The 20,810-nt window shown below is 40.8% G+C and overlaps 10 protein-coding genes across 10 annotated transcripts; 3 read left to right on the top strand and 7 right to left on the bottom strand.

Annotated features, from left to right (window-relative positions):
• Nucleotides 1-200: 200 nt before the first annotated feature.
• On the top strand, nucleotides 201-2,073 carry J056_003356 (uncharacterized protein; the record flags this gene model as incomplete). The annotated part of the gene is made up of 4 exons (XM_009268579.1): nucleotides 201-335; nucleotides 382-1,248; nucleotides 1,292-1,373; nucleotides 1,418-2,073. 4 exons carry the CDS (start codon nucleotides 201-203, stop codon nucleotides 2,071-2,073), a joined length of 1,740 nt encoding a protein of 579 aa, XP_009266854.1.
• An 80-nt stretch (nucleotides 2,074-2,153) lies between these two features.
• On the top strand, nucleotides 2,154-4,270 carry J056_003357 (uncharacterized protein; the record flags this gene model as incomplete). Its single annotated transcript, XM_009268580.1, has 3 exons — nucleotides 2,154-2,722; nucleotides 2,773-3,040; nucleotides 3,086-4,270. 3 exons carry the CDS (start codon nucleotides 2,154-2,156, stop codon nucleotides 4,268-4,270), a joined length of 2,022 nt encoding a protein of 673 aa, XP_009266855.1.
• Nucleotides 4,271-4,483: 213 nt separating this feature from the next.
• J056_003358 (Nutrient and stress factor 1) lies at nucleotides 4,484-6,681 on the bottom strand (the record flags this gene model as incomplete). Its single annotated transcript, XM_009268581.1, has 3 exons — nucleotides 4,484-6,073; nucleotides 6,124-6,183; nucleotides 6,250-6,681. The coding sequence occupies 3 exons, from the start codon at nucleotides 6,679-6,681 to the stop codon at nucleotides 4,484-4,486; spliced, it is 2,082 nt and encodes a 693-aa protein (XP_009266856.1).
• Nucleotides 6,682-8,043: 1,362 nt separating this feature from the next.
• Nucleotides 8,044-8,395, top strand: J056_003359 (Mitochondral 37S ribosomal protein S27; the record flags this gene model as incomplete). The annotated part of the gene is made up of 2 exons (XM_009268582.1): nucleotides 8,044-8,308; nucleotides 8,361-8,395. The coding sequence occupies 2 exons, from the start codon at nucleotides 8,044-8,046 to the stop codon at nucleotides 8,393-8,395; spliced, it is 300 nt and encodes a 99-aa protein (XP_009266857.1).
• Nucleotides 8,396-9,193: 798 nt separating this feature from the next.
• J056_003360 (Ribose-phosphate pyrophosphokinase 2) lies at nucleotides 9,194-11,300 on the bottom strand (the record flags this gene model as incomplete). Its single annotated transcript, XM_009268583.1, has 11 exons — nucleotides 9,194-9,452; nucleotides 9,502-9,597; nucleotides 9,646-9,674; nucleotides 9,718-9,801; nucleotides 9,843-9,937; nucleotides 9,985-10,145; nucleotides 10,193-10,232; nucleotides 10,502-10,759; nucleotides 10,808-11,024; nucleotides 11,069-11,186; nucleotides 11,233-11,300. The coding sequence occupies 11 exons, from the start codon at nucleotides 11,298-11,300 to the stop codon at nucleotides 9,194-9,196; spliced, it is 1,425 nt and encodes a 474-aa protein (XP_009266858.1).
• A 111-nt stretch (nucleotides 11,301-11,411) lies between these two features.
• Nucleotides 11,412-13,231, bottom strand: J056_003361 (uncharacterized protein; the record flags this gene model as incomplete). The annotated part of the gene is made up of 6 exons (XM_009268584.1): nucleotides 11,412-11,693; nucleotides 11,743-11,836; nucleotides 11,885-11,985; nucleotides 12,033-12,170; nucleotides 12,217-12,330; nucleotides 13,160-13,231. 6 exons carry the CDS (start codon nucleotides 13,229-13,231, stop codon nucleotides 11,412-11,414), a joined length of 801 nt encoding a protein of 266 aa, XP_009266859.1.
• A 196-nt stretch (nucleotides 13,232-13,427) lies between these two features.
• On the bottom strand, nucleotides 13,428-14,284 carry J056_003362 (uncharacterized protein; the record flags this gene model as incomplete). Its single annotated transcript, XM_009268585.1, has 5 exons — nucleotides 13,428-13,703; nucleotides 13,754-13,847; nucleotides 13,896-13,996; nucleotides 14,044-14,181; nucleotides 14,228-14,284. 5 exons carry the CDS (start codon nucleotides 14,282-14,284, stop codon nucleotides 13,428-13,430), a joined length of 666 nt encoding a protein of 221 aa, XP_009266860.1.
• Nucleotides 14,285-15,253: 969 nt separating this feature from the next.
• Nucleotides 15,254-16,798, bottom strand: J056_003363 (60S ribosomal protein L28; the record flags this gene model as incomplete). The annotated part of the gene is made up of 3 exons (XM_009268586.1): nucleotides 15,254-15,373; nucleotides 15,633-15,955; nucleotides 16,774-16,798. 3 exons carry the CDS (start codon nucleotides 16,796-16,798, stop codon nucleotides 15,254-15,256), a joined length of 468 nt encoding a protein of 155 aa, XP_009266861.1.
• Nucleotides 16,799-16,907: 109 nt separating this feature from the next.
• On the bottom strand, nucleotides 16,908-18,454 carry J056_003364 (UPF0364 protein C.04c; the record flags this gene model as incomplete). Its single annotated transcript, XM_009268587.1, has 2 exons — nucleotides 16,908-18,084; nucleotides 18,132-18,454. 2 exons carry the CDS (start codon nucleotides 18,452-18,454, stop codon nucleotides 16,908-16,910), a joined length of 1,500 nt encoding a protein of 499 aa, XP_009266862.1.
• Nucleotides 18,455-19,715: 1,261 nt separating this feature from the next.
• J056_003365 (Desumoylating isopeptidase 1) lies at nucleotides 19,716-20,631 on the bottom strand (the record flags this gene model as incomplete). The annotated part of the gene is made up of 2 exons (XM_009268588.1): nucleotides 19,716-19,988; nucleotides 20,035-20,631. 2 exons carry the CDS (start codon nucleotides 20,629-20,631, stop codon nucleotides 19,716-19,718), a joined length of 870 nt encoding a protein of 289 aa, XP_009266863.1.
• Nucleotides 20,632-20,810: the final 179 nt, after the last annotated feature.

Raw genomic sequence — 20,810 nt, forward strand, 5'->3', positions numbered from 1 at the left:
ATCTTACGCAAATTTACAACATTGAGGGTCAGACATATATCGGCATGTACGACAGTTACGTGCGAGTATTTGTTTATCTAGCAAAATACCAAGCAGGTCTATAAAATTCTAAGGAAAAATGTTTATTGTGTTTAAATTTTGTAAACCAATCTAAATACTGGTTTTAGCATGTTAAATATCACCATCATATTTATACCCAAATGGAAAGGCGTACAAGGCTGCAGAATTCTAATACTATCAACTTAAACGCGGAGGACGTCGAAGCTGTAATATCTCATGGCACACACGAGCAGATTACGGCTTGTCTGCGTGTACTCCTTGAGAATAGAGATACCGTGAGCTATACTTTGATTTACTGCAAAATCTAACAACCAATCACAGACTATCACTGATAACAAAGACTTGAATGATCAATTATCAGATTATCAATACCAACTCGATACCAGTACCCAAGCTTTTGTTCAGTCTCAATCACAGCTGAATGATGCTCTCGCCGATCAAGCTGCTATCGAAGAAGATGCGCTTTCTAGACAAGTTCAACTAGAACTTTTATCTTCAAAAGTTGAAGCTTTTCAGCGTAAAGAGAATGAACTGCACAGGTCTCATCAGATTCAACTTGATAAGTTCGATAACGATAGAAAGTCTTGGTTTGAATTGGAGTCTGGCCTTCGAGGTAAAGTTACTTCCCTCAGTGCTAAAATTCTGGCTGCAAATAGAAGCGCCAAATATGATGCTACTCCCCCAACTTCCCCTTCTAGTCCTAATTCTTCCAATTCCGCTCCTATTATCAAGTCTATGAGTATTGAGAGTGCTTCAGAGAGGTCTGCTAGAGAGGCTACTCTAGAAAAGCTTCAACACTCACTCGACATGGAGAAGCAAAGAAGATCTATCATTGAACGCAGCGAGCATTCCCTAAAGTTTGAGCTAGATCAATCAAAGCGCTCCGTTGAAGAACTAAGATCTGAGAACTCTAGTTACATGTTGCTTTTACAAGAGCGTACATTCTCCGGTGACCTCCTCGGCTCAAGTGTGTTCGACACGATGCGTGACTTTGACGATACCGGTATTGCTGTCATAGCTGAAGAGCCAGAGAATGACTCTATTGATCACAGTGATGATGAAAATAGTGAGCAATTCACTCCGAATCGCAGAAGAGCCCGTAGACGCGGTCCTGTTGATTCACGCAGGAAGCCCCAGCCAAGCCAGTCACCTAAGCCACTCAGTGAAGAGAATGGTGGTAACATTGGTGTGAGTGAGATCTATTCTTTGTCAATTGTGCTGACTAATGCAGGTCACCGGCCCCGGATATGATCTCGCTGCGGAATTGGGTAGGGCCAAGCTCGATACAAGCGACAGAGAGGAAACTTTAGATTGTGAGTGTGTCATGCTGGAAAGGTCTCATCTAACACCCCTAAAGCCCTTAAGAATGACAATAAAACACTCAAAGAAGCGAACAAGGCGCTGACGACATATGTCTCAAAAATTATCGAAAAGATTATCAATCAAGAAGGTTTTGAACATATTCTTGCAAGTGACTACCGCGATCCTGAGCAACGTGAAAGTATCAGATTGAAGCGTTCTCAAACCATGTCATCTAGTGCGGGGAGATCTAGCTTAGGTGGAGTTTCGGATACATTACTCAACTCACGCAAGAAAACTACGGATAGCAACACTTCGACTGTTCGTACTAGAACTCATCATAGGGGAAGTAATGATAAGCGGAAAAGTTTGTCCATAGATTGGTCAAACATAGGAGGATTCTTCAAAGGAAATCCAAATCCAAATGAAAGCACAGCGCAGAAGCTGCCAAAGCAGGAAGAAGATGAAGATGACCGTAAAGAAAGGGACAAAGTGCGAGCAACGATGAAAAAGATATCATCAGAATCATTAAAGACTGATGGTCAGTTCACAAGATTTGATAACGAAGGAAGGGCAGATGTAAGAACAAGATCAGGCTCCGTTGGTACTGGAGCATTAGCAAACTGGCGTAAGAAGAGAGCTGAACGTGCCGAACTTGTTTCAAAGAGTTCTGGTAGCGCTTTAACAGACATGACTAACGGCAGCGCACAGTGAGGATGAGATCACAATAAAAAGATAATTTGTATACCCATTGGATTCATTTAAATATAAACCTATCTTTATCAAGTACGGTGATGTTGCGATCGACGTCGAGGCTGCTCAATGCCACACAAGGCGTATCTGGGAGGTATATTTGCACAAGTAGAATAGTAACTCAATTAAATCAGGATGAGGAGTTACAGAAGCTTTATCGGGACATTGAGCTCCATAATAATACATCCACAGATCTTTCCAATGTTATACATCCTGGGCTTTGGGAGAGTGAAGAAAGGATCGAGACTAACTCACCTGCTTACAAGTTTGGCAAGTACGGCGCTGGTCAGGTAGTCATCCCAGATTCAGTTGATAGCACCATGTCCGAAAGACTGGCGAATACTAATAAGGCTGAGCTAAGGCAGCAAACAAGGAGTATTTACAAGCTACTTGAAGTAAACAAGAACCTGTCTCCAAAGCAAATCCCAAGATTTATCGCATATACACGTCCTGATCAGCCATTAGCATATGCATTGGCTATCGGACCTGGTGTTTATGCGGCTGTTTATAGCGTAATGAGGGAGATTCGAAGAAGAGCATCCAGTGAAATAGATGGTTGGCTTCCTCACAGGGTAATCGAGTTGGGTTCAGGTGCTGGAATATCTGCTTGGTGAGTCCATCTCATCCAATGAGATACAATCGATTTATAAAGGCATACAGGGCAACTATGGATGCCTTCAAGTATGGCGGTAACTCTCACTCGATAGCGGCAGAAGATTTCCAAGATAATGATGAGACTGCAGTTGTGAATGGTAGTAACGCAGACGAACCTGAGCTTCATCCAGTGCAACAGTATGATGCATTTGACCCTAGCGAGATGATGAACGATTTCAATAGGCAGCTATGGAAAGACGCTCAACGGAAGGCTCAGCTGAATGTCACAAGAAAGTTCATCTCATCTAGATTCAAATCAGAGGATCCAGTGGAGGTGAGTTGTTAGTATGCTGCATCGCAATCTACTAAATTAAGGCAGTCATCGAAAACCCTCGCCCTATCAACTTTCACGCTCTCAGAATTGGGTAATCCTGCAGACAGACGGGAGGTAATACACAGAATGTGGAAGTCAAATGCAGACATGATGGTAATAATAGATAGGGGAACGCGCGGAGGATATGAGCGTGTAATGGAAGCTCGCCAACAGCTATTAGATCTCGGAGGCACATCTGAAACTTCAAGTCACGTATTGGCGCCATGTCCACACGATGGCAATTGCCCATTGCTCAATACCAAGGACTTCTGTCACTTCAGTCAACGCTTACAAAGACCTGCTTATCAGCGTTATATCAAGAAGGCCAAGTTGGGTACAGAAGACCAAAAGTACTCGTATGTTGTGGTTAGACGAGGTCAGAGACCATCGTCAGAGAGCAGTAAAGCACTTAATCAATTGTCAAAGTACAGTCCAAGCGAGTTGATAAAGTTGCAGAAACTGGAAGCACGCAAGAATCTTGAAGTTGTTGGTGAGATTGAGAATGTTAATGAGATGATGATGTCGACAGCGGAATCTACACCAAATCCAGAATTGTTGGACAGCTCGTCAACACCAATAGTAGAAACAGCATCAAATGCTCAAATAGATACAGATGTTGCTCTGCAAGAAGACCTCACAAACAATCCTACATATGATAACAGAGATCTGCTATTAAAGGATAGTTTCAACTGGTCTAGAGTAATTTATCAGCCAATGAAACGTAAAGGACACGTGATATTCGACACATGCTCTCAAAGAGAACGTATAGAAAGATTCGTCATAACTAAGCGAGACGGCGATAGTGCTTATAGAGATTCTCGCAAAGCAAAATGGGGTGACTTATTTCCACACGATCCATCAGGCACTGTTCAAGTCAAGAATGGTGGCATAAAGCGTACAATGCCAACACTACCTGAAGGAGTAATTGATGAAAATCAACTGAAACCAGAACATAAAGATGCTGCATATACTGATGATAATGGCAAAGTTGTTATAGATTCGTATGATCATGATCATGCTCACAATGAACGCACTCATAAGCGTAGAGTTAGAGGTATAGGATCAGCTAGGAAGTTGCGTAAAGGAAAGGGTGCACGTATGGCTGATTTGATGGAGAAGAAGATGGTGGATGAGCGATTGGAGGGTATAGCGAGAGACGCTACTGATGAGATTATGAGGAATCGTTACTGATGGGTCTGAATTTCATACCAGTGTTTTTATAGCATTGCATTATTGTCTAATAATCACGCATTTACTCGAACTCAATGCGTATATAGTCGATTTACAAGATTATGAGAAATATGAATGATAATGCAACATAAGAATTAGTCGAAAATGATGGTAGAGTTCCAAGATGATAGGAAAAGTGAAAGGTTTTGTCTATAAATAAGATAAGAAGTAAAATTATTCTTGTTTAATACCCAAGCCAATAAGTTCTTCCTTTGAATCAACGTTCTTCAAAGGTGGAAGAACGTTATGAGATTCAGAGTTACTCTCATCGTATTCCTTGTTCTGACGCGGACCAGCTTCACCGCCACATAAGTCAAGAATAGACTGTCTCCTTGAAGCATTGGTATCTGGTCTTTCTTCATACTCTTCATAATCTTCATCTTCCTCTTCAACTTCTTCACCGTCAGCTCTAGTGATTGCATCGAATTTGAAAACATTTGAAGCTTGCTGTGATTGATTAAATTGATTTTGATTCATAATCGATGATGATTCGTTGTTCGCAGAAGATAACGGTCTCAAAGCTTCAGAAGAAGACACTGGTCTTGACGAACCGAATGGTACGTGAATACCAGCCGAAGAAGGTGGTGGTAGATATGGAACGCTATCATTGAAACCTACATTACTCTTCCTTGATGATCTAGGTCTGATTGAATATTCATCCCATGTTGTACCACCATTATTGTTACTTTGTTGAGCAGGCTCAGATTGGTTTGGTTGATTATCTGATGGTGGTTGATAACCAAACATTCCATTGGATTGGAAGCTATTCTTGCGGAAGGGTAGTGGTTGAAGGTTTGAAGGAATTTGATAAGTTGGATCAAAGTAGCTAGTTGCAGTAAAGTACTCAGAAGTAGATGGCCTATGACCTTGGCTGGAATGTGGCTTATAGGTTGTAGTTTGAGTTGGAGATGGTAACAGGGGAGCCTGATAGATTTCTTGCTGCTGTTGTTGTTGTTGCTGTTGCATTTGATGATGATGTTGCAGTTGATGTTGACGCTGCAATTGCTGTTGATGATGCATTTGTTGATGCTGGTGCTGTTCAACAACTGAAGCTATTGAAGGAAGCCTTCCTGCTTCTTGTGTACTTTGAATACTTTCAGGGGTATCTCTAACTAAAGGAATCGGGGTAGAAGTTGGCGTTGGTCTCAAAGCATGAGGAATAGCAGGAGTTTGATTATGCGGTGACCATTCTTCTAAAACAGGCGGAGCAGCGGAAGAAGCTGAAGTTGAAGAATTTGAAGGATGAGCATCCATTATTGGAGCTGAAGATGAAGCATAAGCTGTGTGTGGATGTGATTTTGTAGGCATTGAAGCTGAATGCAACATTGGATGAGACTGATGAGGTTGTTGAATTGAGGCAGCAGGAGAAGGAATTAGCGGTTGAGCACTTTGAGGTTGATACATATTAGATGACCAATTGAAACCGTTCCCTTGTAGAACTATATGTTGATTTGGGAAAGTTGGACGGTGTTGAATGTGATCAGTTGGTGGAGTGTGTGTCATATGAGCTTGTGGTAGAGGAGGTTGAGCAGAGGTAGTTGGTATAGGAGAGCTACTTGGCGTTGAAGACATCGTTGCTAGTTTCTTAGTTGTTTGACGCTTTCTACCTCTTTGAGATTCAGTTGGAACGGCGGAGCCATCACGACGATCAACGACTTGAGCATCAGCAACTTGCTTTTCTGAAGCGTTTGCAGCAAGTTGGGAATGTAAGTTAGACATTCCCTTTAATAAGCTATCATTCATTTCTGGTTGATCAGCGTGTACCTGTGCCTTGAATCAGGATACGTAACTGTAAAGAGAAAGTGTGTACCTACAGTGCCTGCGTGTTGTCGAAGGTTATCTAATCTAGAAAATGCTTTACCGCAATGGCATTTCTAAAAAATTTAGTTAGTAATTCGACTTCCTTTTTTTTTTAAAAAAAAAAGAAATATAGAACGTACGAATGGGCGTTCACCCGTGTGCTTTCTAACGTGTCTAGCCAAGTGTTCAGAGCGAGTGAATTGCATACTGCAGTTACCATAACCAGTACATTGGAATAATTTTGAAGGCTGGCTGCGAGGTTTGCGCTGTGGACCCACGTGATTTGTATCAGCTTTTCGTCTGCGACCTTGAGCCTTTGGAGGGGAAGGATCTTGAAGGGGTTCTTGGATAGAAAGTGGAGGTTGTGAGGGTTGTTGTAATGGTGGTGTTTGGTGGTTAATGAGTTGTTGGGTTTGTTGGGGTTGTGGAGGTTGTGGAGGTTGTTGTGCACGTTGAGCTTGTTGCTGTTGTTGCTGTTGTTGAGCTTCAAATTGCTGCGGGTTATAATAGAAAGGATGCTGCTGATTATCTACGTAGTATCCCCTAGGATAATACTGGAACTGATGATTCATTGTACTTTGTTTAATGAAATTCCTTTATAGAAGCTAAAGCTTTTAAATTTCAAGTCAAATTCAATAATTTACTGCTAAATAAGCAAATACAGGTTGTGCCTGCCTTTATTGCTTATGGTTGAACAGAAAGAATGGCTGACCTGAGTTAGTTACCCAAGGTACATAAAAAATGATTAGAAATTTATTGTTATGTGTTAGTATTTATGAAGAGTAGGTGTCGCTTCTTATTCATATCTATTCTTAAAAACTTTATTCTTCATTCGTCCAACTCTCAGCCAATCAGCTCAATTGTTCAGGACACAAGGGCGATTCAAAGTTAGCCACTCTTGAGTACATATTTAATCATATCCACCTGTGATAATACAATTTATTAATTCAATAAGCATAAAACTCATTTTAGCTTATGGTCGAACGAATTATAACTTCAAGTCATTGAGAATGTTGATCAAATCATTATTACCACCTAGCTTAATAATCTCATCAATTGCTTGCTGATGAAGGTGGTTTATAACAGATAAAGTAAAATCAGCAGATTTAGTTTTGGTATTGAGGTAGTTGATAAGGTATAGCTTTAAATCATCATCTTTAGTGCGTTGTTTGAGTATATTTATAATTTGATTAGATTTATTATCTGTTAGAATTCCATGTATTATGGGATAACTGAACTTTCCTTCAGATATATCTTCAGCGAATCCTTTGTTCTTGGTGTAAGATGATTCGAATAGGTTGCAATAATCATCACGTATTTGAAACAGAACACCAATAATGTTAATCAAAGGGATTAGATTGAGATTTGATGGAGATTTTGATAACATCAATCTCACTGCGAGTCTTAGTAAACCACCAGTTTTATTATTAACCATTTCCAAGTATTCCTTTGTAGATGGGCAAATGTGATTATCTCTAAAGTATAGATCCATACCTTGACCTCTGTGTAAATTGATAAGTTCTTGATTAACGATATTGATCAGATTGAAATCTTCAAGGGAGTGTAAATCGGAGAGTGCTTGGAAGTAGATGTAGTTTGCGGTATTAATTGTGGAAGGTATGCCATATATTCTATGAGCAACAGGTAAACCTCTCCTCTTATCGGAGTCATCTTCAATGTCATCAATCAATAGACTAGCGTTGTGAAGCTTATCAATGACATTTGTGATAATTGAAAGATGAGTCTTATCCAAATTTAACCAAATATTGAAAGCATCTATCAATTTCAATCTAAATTGTTTGCCTTGATTGCTATTTAAATAAACAAAAGGCTCTAAAAGCTTATTCTCATTATGTCTACTCCAATTAAAGTCTAAATTTTTATTCAAATTATCAAATTCGTGCAAATTGACCATAACCTTGGTTGTAAATACAATGAGTGGATTGAGATTGTTAATAGAAAAGAGATCCACAATATTTAATCAAAATTTAAACCCTTTGAATATTAGGAATGGCTTCAAGTACCTCAATAAAAGATTGATTGGTCCAAAGGCCTTGGAGTATTACCCACCTGCGATTGATATTAGATTATTCAAGCAACTCAACAATCTTCCTTCTACTTTCGTTACAAATAAAGAGAAGCAGAGATTGTTAGACGTTGATGCAAGGAAGAGAAGGGGTAAATCTCCACCAAAGAAGGGTGAGTGGGCTATTATCTAGCGTAACCATGTCTAACAGTAATTGCACTACAGGACAAGGCAGAAGATCAAGTATGAAGAAGAAGTAATTATAACATTAAATTAATATCTTATCTTAGCTTAGTATTTCAAAATGATGTAAAGCGCGTGAATGATCTGATATAGGTGTGAGCGCGGGAGAGCGAATTCAAAGGAATAAAAAAGCCGCTTACACCAGGAATGTATCCCAAAATGGTCAATAAGATGTTGATCCAGAAATCTGCGGCACATCCACGTTCTAAGAACACACCAATTGGTGGTATAAAGATTGCGAAAATAATTCTATAATGTGTGAAATTTGGTAGTCATAGTGGCTCATAACTCACTTAATGATATCCTGCGTATAGGTCAGCGATCGTCAGCGTAAGAATACTCCCCCACTCACTCTTTAAAATTCATTAGGCTGTGTACTCTAACCAACGCTATTGAAAACTTACGAGCAAGTAAAAGGCATTCTATAGCCTTAATTAGAAAATAAGCCGTATAAGCCCCTTTGAAACTTACTCTTATTTATAAAAGCTGATCAACGTAGCACTATAAGCCAAGGCCGCCCGAACTAATTCAAATTCCAACAACTCCATTTAAACGTCATCTACAATTAAAAATAGAATTTAAAGCTTATCATCTCCGAATAGTAAGCTAATAGACTCTCCATTATGTTGTCTCCTGATTGCCTCTCCAATCGTCGCGCTAACATCCATCACGTCAAGTTTTTCACCCAATTTCTCTTTATTCTCCACTTGGGGAATTGTGTTTGTCACTGCGATCTTTTTTATTGGTAGACTTGGAATTATTTCCATCGCTGATTCTGACATTAATCCTATAAATATCATTTCCTCAGCTTGGCATTAGCTACGCATAACGTTCTTCTCACCATGTGATACTATAGCGTACACCGCAGTAGCACCCTTCTTGGCTAACTCAGTTGAAGCCAACTTCATCGTTTGGGCTGAGACTACCATATCATCAACCAACAGAGCCACCTTGCCTTGTACGTTTCCAACGACTACGTCCATATGGTCCTCCTCTTTGTCATCGCCATTACGGACTCTTGATCTATGAATCAATCCAAAGTTGACATTCAATCTGTCTGCTAACGCTGTGGCTCTGTATTTAAATTGATATTGAGATTCCAATCCCAAAACACCAAACACACCTCTTAGCACCACCTGCATCAGGTGAAAACACCACTGCATTCTCCCAATCTGGAACGGATGTCTTGATGTAGTTGATCATAATTGGTTCAGTGTACCTGTACGTGTATCAACTTGAACCCCACATCACAGCTATTATCACTAACAAGTTGTCAACTGGGATATCAAAGAATCCCTGAGCAATATTAGCCAATTGAATGATAGAAGTCTTTACCCACTTGAATTTGTGATGCGTGGAGATCCAAAGTGATGACGTGATCACATCCAGCAGTGGTGAGCATGTTAGCGACCAATTTAGCAGTCTGATTTGTTAGAAATGTGAATGCCGTAACAATTCACTCACTATTGGTGCTCTTGATTTATCCTTTCTGTCTTGTCTAGCGTATGGATAATTTGGGATAACTGCCGTAATACGTCTAGCGGAGGCAGTTTTACAGGCTGAGATGGGAGATCAGGGCTAGCTGATGGCCTCAATGTCAACCTACCATTTGCCAATATAAGCAACTCCATTAAGCTATCGTTTATATCCCCACATCCAGATTGTATGATGAAAACGTCTTCCTCTCTAACACTCTCACCGATTCTCACGTTAATCTCTTGATTTGAGAATTTATTTACAACGCAAGGCGATAAATTCAATCCAAGTCTGCGGCTATCAGATTTTACGCTGATTGCTATTAGCTCATAGCCCACCTCTCAGAGACTTCTTTAGCCAATTCTGGGTGACTGTTGCCTGTAAATTCATCTTCTTAGATTTCTCACGCTCTATTTTCCTCTACCAGATTAATCTCACCAGTTAATATCTTGATTGTATCAGGCCTCATTGCTTAAGATAGTGGTCGTTGTGATCAAGCGGATGACACAGACCAAAGTAGAATACTTAGAAATTAAATTTATAAATTAAGTTATAACAATTCCTCTGCTAATTATTACTTTCTTCTTATTTTTTAAGCTTCTTTTTTTTCTTGTCTTCCTTAACCGGCGATTCATCGATTGACTTACGCTTTCTGTCTTTCGTGTTTTTCTTGTCTGACTTGTCCTTCTTTTCCTTCTTATCCTTATTTGGTGATGCTTGCTCGTTTACTGTGCCATCTATTCCACCGGTATCAAAACCTGGTGGTCTGAATCTCCACTTGAGCTTATCGGTTGGCTGTTCACGCTTAATTGCACCATCTGAAGATGTGTGTTTCTCAAATTTGGGCGCTTTAAGCATTGGTATGTTGTCAGACAATTGTAATCTATGGTGGATTGGCTTATCCACTAATTCATGTCATTATAACAGACACTATGAGCAGACAAGACACTCACCAGTAACCAGTTGACCTTGTTTATTTGGTAGCAACAACTTGAATTGATCCATTTCATCATTTATCGATGCAGATTCAAATTTGTTCCTTGATTCTTTTGAGTTTGAAGTTAACTGTGAGTGTATACTCATCTCACTGCCTTTGACATCGATTGTACCTAATTTATTGTCTTTACTATCGAAATCCAGTTTCATTCCTTTCAAATGCTTTGTCTTTATCTATTCCTGCGTGAGTCTTAACACGGAATAGCGATAAAACGCACATTCTCTGGTACTCTTAAGCATACGATTTCATAATCATCATCTTTAGCCAGCTTTAACCAATCAACGCTGCTAGATTGATCGACTCCTTTCAATTTGAAGCCTTTTGGTGGTTTGTATCTACTTGCATTAGAATACAATGACTGTTTGTCGAAATATAACTAACTCATTTAATTGCCTGCTCGTTTCCTCCTCTCCGACACTCTCACTTGGGCTTCTCTCTGGAGAAGACATGATAGTAAATTTAAAAGAATACATTTAAATGGCGGCAATTAAAACGTTTCAAAATAATTGAAAGATATTTACAGTGTCCTTATTCCATTCCGCTGGGCTCAGCGCTCACGTTTAGAGCAAGTAGACTGCTGCACCGAGGATGATTGCACCCATAGCAGCAAAAGCCTTGCTCTTTGATGCAGATGAGTCATCATCTTTATCACCGCTGCCATTGTCGTTACTGGTGCTTTTGTTGGTGCTGCTGTCACCATTCTCGTCAATGATGTTCTTCTCGCTGTTGCTGATGTTGTTATCGGTGTTGTTGTAAGATTCGCTGTTATCGTCATAGTCAGCCTTTCCAGTATTAGTTGCGTTGAGAAGCGTCTCATTGAATGTTCCGGTCATACCAGTGAGCTATTCGAGCTGTCAACTACGCAATAAAGATTCAATAATTATCACTCACTCCAAATATTCCTGTGTATGCGATGTAAGGGTAACCATAATTTGACGCTTCTTCGGTCTGAGCTGGGAGACTGTCTGAAACAATGCGAAGAGAGCTGTTTGCTTCTTAGAGATAGTGTCTTCTAAATAAGCTTTATACTCACTAGAATATTCCATCTTGACCGACGTCTGGATCGATCGTTGTGGTGAATTCTTTTTCAGTCGCGTCGACGGTACCAAGTTGGCTCAATGGTACCATAGCCAACTATAAATTCGTCAGAACGCTCCCATTTCTGACTTAAACCAACTCACAGACTCATTTCCTGCGAAGAGGTAAATATGTGATTGACCAATATCGCTCAAAGTAACATTATCTCCTTTTTGAGTCCATTTCACCGTGTATTCATTGCCTGCCTCAACCTTATCTCCAGAAAGTGGTTGAGTGATAGCCTGCTTCAAGTCGGCCTCAATGCGTTCGAGTATACATTCAACCCACAAGGTTAGCGAGAGTTTTTGATGCGATTGCAGATAAAGCGAAAATTGATTTCAACATTTTAAACGCAAAAGTTCTGTAACCGTGGTAATCTTGTTGAAAAGAGCGTCTTCGTTGCTTAAATTGTGGTAGGTCCGTGCCAAGTGTAAGCCCGTGCAGTTAGGTACGCAGGACAAAAAAGCTATCGCATTATACAGTCTCTTTTATCTTTTGTAATACAATTTGCTTCTTTTCTGGCTTGCCATCAAGATATTTTGCGCGCGGCCCTGCCAAAGCATGATAAGCCTGAGACATGTTGAGGGTACTTGACAATCACGACGGTTGCAAGCGAATTTTGCAAGGCTTCATCTAAGTCAATTATGCAGAATGGATTGGCGGAACCATTGAATAGTAAGACTTCCAAGGGGTATAAGCTCCTTAGAGACGGATATCTGTGGCGAGTGAAAGTAAGTGTCGAGCAGTTCTATTGTGGGCTACCGTCATCGCAAAGGCGCCTCCAGCAGATAAATACGTTGCGCATCTGTTACGCATGGATACCGACATTCGTGCTTGTGGTAACACATGCATGGCAAGCTTATACACGCTGAAATAGAGCTAGATCTTTTCAGGTGACTCTGAAAGCCGCAAAACTCCTTCAAGCGCGAAAATGAGGACGATCTATCTGCCGTCTCGAAACAAAAGAAAGTCACGCTTCGAGACAAGTGTTTATAGCACAGTCTTATGTAAGCACATACTCTAAAGCATGTAATGACAGACCTAAGCCTGATCAGAACGACTTCTTGGTCTATTTAGATGGGATGCCTGTGTCAGTCTCTCAAAAACAAATATGTTCACAGCGTCATCGTCATGAATGTTTAAGCTAATCTGAATATGTATATCATGTACATAAAATAGTTTACTCGGCCTTTGGAGCTGGCAATGGGGCTTGTGCCTTCTTGCCACGGACCTTCTTGGCTGGAGCATCCTTCTTTTGGCCTTTAGAAGCGTAAATGGCTGAAACAATGGCAACAACGGTCATCGATATACAACTTACACGATGAGCTGCCTGCTCGTCCTACTCACCGGCAATGTCACTTTAGCTTCTCTCCGAACAAGATATGATGATATTTCAAAATGTATTACTTGTATATAAATGGTTACAATTAAAACCGCTTAAAAGGATAAAAAGATATTTACAGTGTCCTTCTACATTCCGCTATTCTCAACGCTCACGTTTAGAGCAAGTAGACTGCTGCACCGAGGATGGTTGCACCCATAGCAGCGAAAGCCTTGCTCTTTGATGCAGATGAGTCATCATCTTCATCACCGTTGTCACCATTGTCACCGTTGCTGTTGTTGTTGTTGTTGTTTTTGTCACCGCCTGACTCACCGTTGTTGTCCGAATCGCTATCATCTTCGTTGTCCGAATCGCTATCACCGTCGTTGTTAGCCTTTTCAGCACCAGTTGCGTTGAGGAGTGTTTCATTGAATGTTCCGGTCATACCAGTGAGCTATTCAAGCTGTTAGTTACACAATAAAACCCTAACGCTCATCAACTTACTTCGAAAATATCAGAGTACGCAATGTAAGGGTAGTCGTATTGCGCCATTTCTGGCTTTTGAGATTGGAGATTGTCTGAAACGACACGGATCGTGCTATTTTTTGGTTAGAGGTATTTTGCTCCAAATAGGATATTTACCCACTAGTATGTTCCGTTTTGACCGATTTCTGGATCGATCGTAGTGTTGAATTCTTTCTCAGTAGCGTCGACGGTACCAAGTTGGGTCAATGGAACCATAGAGTCCTATTCATGTGTCAACAAGCTCTCATTCTTCACTGTACCTAGCTCACAGAGTCATTCCCTGCGTAGAGGTAGACATGTGATTGGCCAATGTCGCTCAAGGTCACATCCTCTCCTCTTTCTACCCATTCCACTGTATATTCTTCACCTCCTTCAATCGTATCACCAGAGATTGGTTGGGTGATAGACTGCTTCAAGTAAGCGTCGATGCGTTTCAGTAAACAATACACCCACAAGTCTAGCGAGAGTTGTTGATGCGATTGCAGATAAAGCGAAAATTGATTCAAACATTTTAAACGCCAAACTTTTGTATCGGTGGTAGTCCTGTCGCAAGGAATGTCTTCGTTCGTTAGTAATTCCTGAAAAGGCCAGTGCGTGGGGTAGACCTTCACTTAGGTACGCAATGTAAAAGACGTTGCCACATTCGTGCAGTCTCTTCCTTTCTATTGCGATGCAGCTTGCATCTCTTCTAGCCTGTTATTAAAATTTTCTGTGCACGTCCCTAGAAAAGAATGATAGGCCGCCTCTAAAACAAATTGAGTAACTAAGGTGGCAATCGCTTAAGCAGCCTGCAGGTCGATATAGCTTGCTTCGATCTGAGTCAACTATGTTGAGTCGATTGTCGAGCCTCAGAGTTGGTGATCATTATTGCTTCCGAAGGATAAAAGCTGCTCAGTATTCTGTGGCAAGTATATTCGCCGTCAAGCTGTTGTCTGGGGCACTGTTCTCATCGCACACGAACCTCCAGCAGATGAGTAAATTACCATGAATACAGACTTTCGTGCTTATAATGGAGATATTGCACATGCATGGCAGACTTGTATAGACTAAAATAGTGCTGGATCTTTCAAGTGACTCTAAAGCCGCATTCCCCTTTAAGCACGAAAATGAGGGCGATTCGTCTGCCATCCCAAATCGAAGCAAGGTTACGTTACCATTCGAGACAAGTATTTATAGCACAGTCTTAGATTAGCACGTCGTCTAAATCAGTCTGCTGTATTCACTGATGCGTTGTTAAACCGACTGACTAGCATCGGTACTGGATCTTGCTTCATAATCGCAGATTTGCTCTCTCAACAAATTGAAAGGTTGATCGTTTGTTGCAATGGCAAAACTTAGCCAAGGCAGAAGAAGGTCTCATTCTACATAAATTGTTGTATGCCTGTGTCATAGAGTCTCTCAAAAGCAAATATGTTCACAGCGTCGTCGTCATAAATGTTTAGGTGAATCTGCATATGTAAATCATGTACATAAAATAGTTTACTCGGCCTTTGGAGCTGGCAATGGGGCTTGTGCCTTCTTGCCACGGACCTTCTTGGCTGGAGCATCCTTCTTTTGGCCTTTAGAAGCGTAAATGGCTGAAACCTTAGCAACAGCTGGCTGAAATTGCAAGTTAATACGCAATATAGGAGTCTCAATCGAGAGTATAAACTGAGGTTTAGTTTTATCAATGTCATTCGCTTGAATGGCCAGAGAGGTACGATGAAGTCTTGAAGACAACACCAATCTGGTAAAGTGATGCGAATATTTTAATATAGCAACACAAATACGCCTGACCTTTCAAAAAGTATTTCGAGGGGGTTCTAGCGTGTTGCGATCGCAGTTTATACTCTCGATTGGATTGAGGTTTATCACTCACCTTGACAAGATCTGGGCGAGTAGTAGCAACAACATTGGCAGTTGACTTGTAAGCACGACGCTTTCCTCCAGTGACTTGGGTCTTAGCGAAGCCCTTGTTCCATTGGTTGACTGGGGCCTTGGTCTTACGAGCAACGATTACAGCACCCTTGTCGTGTGGGTTGACACCAAGAGCCTTTTGACCATTGATGGTTGAAGAGTACTTGTAAGAGTGGTTTGCGAGCAAGTTACCAGGCTCAGAAGACAACTTGTGGGAACCTGGTGCACTTGGGCGAATGAAAGAGGAAGATTTACGCAACAAGAGCCATTGGAGATCACCTGACACTGGAGAATCGTTGTTAATACGTTAAAGCACATTAAATTCTAATTCTAACTTTTTTCAAGAGTGCTGTATCGCAAGAGGTTTAGACCAAGCACAAAAACCTTCACGAGTGAATTTTTTTATTTTAAATATATTCGAATGCTATTTCTTGCTAATCTGCGTGTGTATATATCCTGGCCTCGTCCATCACGCACTCTAAACGAGGTCTACGCTGTCGTTTGGTCTTCTATTCGACGTCGAGCAGCGCGATCTTATAATCTGCGCCCAAGTATATCGAGTTAAACTTCAAATGATGTCTAGTACTCTTTGGGCTGGACGTTCTCTTTCTTAACCAGATGCTAGATGCCAGATGCCAGATGCGAAGATGCGCAACCTCTAAAGGCAAAATGTTCTTGTCTGGTTTGGCTACGAAGAGCATCCATCTTGAAATCCATTTCTCGTTTTTATCTCAAATGTAAAGGTAATAGCACTATACTATTATAAGCGATTCCGACATCTTCCAACTTTCGCACAAAATACTTGTTGAAAATCGTTCTAGGTCAGAGCTTTGTGGCTAATTAAGAAGTCCAGTTTCGTTCTCGAACTGCATTGCTTGCATTTCTGAATTTCCAACTTCGGCAGTGCCTTAGATTCGGCAAAAGATGTAAAGATTTGAGGATATATTTCGGTGTTTATCTCTCTTTATTCATTTGGTGATAGTGTGAAATGATCTATACTATGTCAGTTTACATAATGCACTTTACAGCTTCGCAGACAATCATTACAGCTCCAAGATAGCCGATAATCACAATGCTCGAAAATTGTTACAATTATTACTAACAATGCAGCAATGCACTAATCACCATGTTTGTAAAGCCAGCTGCACATTCCAAGCAAAGCAGGGTAGACTTTTCATCAGTAATCTTAATATTATTCAAAAATAGGTCAATACAATAAAGCGTTCGAGTTCGTAACTTAAGGAGTGTATTCATAGTCTACATCTTCATTTGGTCTTCCGTCAGACATCAGAATGACAGAGTAACGACCGGATAATCTCCAATCCTTCTCTTCCTTGTCCAACTTCTCCGCAACACCTGGTGGTAAACCGACGACGACATCCGACTTGATAGTCCTCATGGAGCAGACAGGTGGTGCTCCAGGTGCCGATGCTAAAGTACCGATGGCCTCACTGAATGGTGTTGTTGGTGGAGCGCGACAGTCGTAGGTCAATTTGCGGTGGTTGAGATCACCCTTGAAGAAGACCAACTTGGATTGGTGAAGATCCAAGAACAGATCAGGGCTGACCTCAAGCAAGTGATAGAAAGTGTAACCAGAGATCCAGAATGGGTGTTGCTCGTATATAATCTTTCCTTGCTGTTCGTATCTCTTCCAACGATTACCCAAAGCACGTAATGAGTTCAGTTCCTCTGCAGTACCCTTGAACAATCTACCATAGCATGCAGAGTTAATTAACCATTCCCAGTCCTTCTTAGTTACGTCAGAAACGAACCAAGCAAATCTCTTTCCATGAAATTTGACTTGATCAGCTAAGCCAGCTTGGATAAGGAAGTCAGCCAATACCAAATCAGTAAACAACTCGAAACCGGCATTGTCGAGGACAAAGTCGATTCTACCGTTTTTGTTGTTCTTCAACTGATTCCAGACTCTTTCTATGTCGTTACCGAGGATGTTTTTCTGCGTGGCAGCGAGTTGATCTCCGCCAGTTGATTGCAAGTTTTTAATATCTTCCTCAGTCATGTCGATCAGGAGGGAAAGATCGGTAGAGTTTCCCCATAAACAAACTTGGAACAATTCCATGAAAATGAGTTTTTTGGCATCGTCATTTGGAATGTGGAAGGGCTCAGCAAAACGCGTAGCTAATTCAAAGACGGCGTGAGATGAGCGGGCGAAAGTGTCACACTTTTGTCTGAAGAATACGTCGTAGTCCTGGAAGTACTTGGAGAAGGAGAAACAAGAGTGAAGACGACGGTACTTGTAAGCTTCAGCAAAGATCCATGGAGCGCTCATAAAGTCCTTTCCTTGGAAGTACTTCGCGATTTCCTTGTTCCAGATAGCGATATCACCAGAGCCATCGTCAGGGATAGGTGTGAGCTTCTTGTTTGATTTGAGATCGTCCATGAGTGTATCCATTCTGAGACAGGATGATTAGAAAGGAACAAACGAAAGGAGAGATCGTACCTTTCAATACAGGAAAGTAAGTCAAGAATCTCATCTTCCTTTGAAAGTCCATTTAAAGTGATGATTGTGTCTTCGATGGCTTTGCCGAGGATGGTAGGCAAACGACGGCCCATGACATCGTTTGCGAAGGAGAACGTGTGATAGCCTCGGAAGGCAGGGAATGGAGGAGATTCAGGGTTAACGTACTTTGCGTCGATCTTGTTAGGTTCGGCCATGTAGGAGCGGGATCTTGGAGGCATGTTCTTCAATCTGAGCTGCACAGAAGAAGGAACAGAGGCGTTAGGAATGTCTACGCTGCCATTTGGTGTTTGTGGTTGAGCCATATTTGAAAAATTGAAGATGACAGTAAAGGGTTAAGGAGGATGATGAAGAATGTGTGGATTGCACTTAGCCAAAGCGACGTCATCGAGGATAATTGGAGTGCGGGGAGAGTGGAGAAGATTGGATGATATAAAGTAATGTAAGTGTGAGAGTGTTTATTCAGTGGCTACAAATCCTTGTATATCCAAATCATATATGGTCACTCTACCGTAAAAATCCGTCGAACTGTTGAAAAGCAATTTAATATTGTTGGATATCGTCTTATTGTGATTTATACTGAAAGACTGCATTTTGTTGTTATCCTCAGGATAAAAGCCATCCTGACCAAGCTGGTTGCTGTTGTGATAATACACAATCTGGCAGCTCTTTCCTGAGAATCCACCTTGAAATGTCAATATCAACTTATCTATTATATAGTTTTGACCAAATTTTAGCTGGACAGACTGTGGACTGCCCTGTGCGCTTGACCAGCAAGTGTCACTCGATCCATCGATCAGATTAGACTTGTTTGAGAACTTATCGATGTTTGATGAAACCCTGCGTTGATTTGTAAGTTGAACTGCGTAGATACATGCACATACTTGACTTTTGTCTCTTTGTTGATAACGCTCATCTGCACGCTCTTGGTAATATCATCGTATGAGTAGACTGGAAATTTTAAACGGCGATAATTTTAGATTTGATGGTAGGAAGCCACTCGAGTTTAGGTCTTTAAATTATAAGTTGGATGATAACAACGTTTACTTCAATCAAGGCCTGACTAAGTTGAAAGTTAACATAAGCGGTTATCACAACTTCAATAAGCAAGATATCAATATATCCGTCAACAACGTCAACTCGAACCTCTCTAAATCAAAAATTGAAAACCTTATCCAGCAATTGAAGTCCACATTCCTCTCCGTCATCAGATTCCACTCAAAGTCATCAATACAAATCAATATAGACATATTGAACTTTGATGGTAGCTTACTATCAACCGCCATAAACGCATTATCACTTTCTTTATCTTTAAACGGCATCGAACTACTCGATATAGTCACTTCAACAAATATTGGTGTTTTCAACAATAACCTTTTAATAGACTTGAATAATTTCGAAGAACTAGATTGCCCTTCAATAACTCTAGCCTCTTTATCTAATTTTGAAAGTTTATCTTTAATTAATCTTGATTCAAAGCTACATTCCTCCTTCTTATCTGACATCATTTCTCTATCTACTTCGAGTAATCAAGTATTGAGAGATGATTTGTCCAGTATTTTGTTGTCAAATGCTGTTTAAGAACTCCGTTAATGCATTCATCGTTCTATTCACATCATTGTCCTGCCAAACATTAACTCTCATCCCACCCTTGAATACGATGAACATGGTCGGTTGATACTCATTAACACCTAATATACCTCCAATTTCCTTATTCATCATCACATCCAACCTCATGAACCCGTTGTTCATTCCAGGAATTCCTCTTTGAGCAGCTAAATGGTAGAATGCTTGTGATAATTCAACGCTATTCGATGAATATGTCGTCAATGGTGATACCTTTATTCCCTTTCAATTTCATAATACTCTATACCACGCAACTCACCGTCATCAGAATGGCTTTGTAATTACTCATGATTATATTCTGCATCATCTCCTTTGAGATTACATTCAGCGTCGGCCATTGTGGTAAAACATCTGCTGATTGATATTGCGAATTGGGTATCATGGGTAGATTCATTCGAATGTTATTTCTGGCATGATCATTTCCCACTCCTCCACCAAGTGCAGCCTGCGTCCCTACCATTCCTGTACCCCCAATTCCCCCGAAAGACCCCACACTTCCTGCATTGATGAATTCTGGAAACTTAGCTCCACAAAGAAAGTCGATTGCTTTGTCTGTGAACGTATTTCCATTCCTGTACGCCACGTTGTAGCTTCCTGCGTTGAACTCACTACAAAGACCATCTAAAAAGTCCTTATATGTGTCCTCGTCTATTTCTGTAATCCCAGTATTGATGACTCTAGATGGCGTCCCTTTGTAAGAGCTGCCCGGTGGTGCCAAGGACCTGATGCCTTCATAACTAAACTCAAACTCTCTATTGAATACCACAACGGTTGTGTGACTTCTCCCGTTACTGCTCAAGTACCTTATTGCCTCGTTGCTCCAATCATAAATGGCTATTTCGACCTTATTTCCCATGATGGTATTAATTGTGATATTAAGTGGTTAATTGTATTTGATTATTGGGTTGTACAAATTAAATGAGCAACGTCGCGATCGCGCTATCGCTGGCGTGTTGATTGTTCAAACAAGAGTACGATAATCGTCATTAGTCCAGTTTCTTGCTGAATTTTCTCCCTGTTGATCCCTGTTGAATA

The sequence above is a fragment of the Wallemia ichthyophaga genome (genome assembly GCF_000400465.1).
Source record: "Wallemia ichthyophaga EXF-994 unplaced genomic scaffold scaffold4, whole genome shotgun sequence".
Taxonomy (NCBI): Eukaryota; Fungi; Basidiomycota; class Wallemiomycetes; order Wallemiales; family Wallemiaceae; genus Wallemia; species Wallemia ichthyophaga.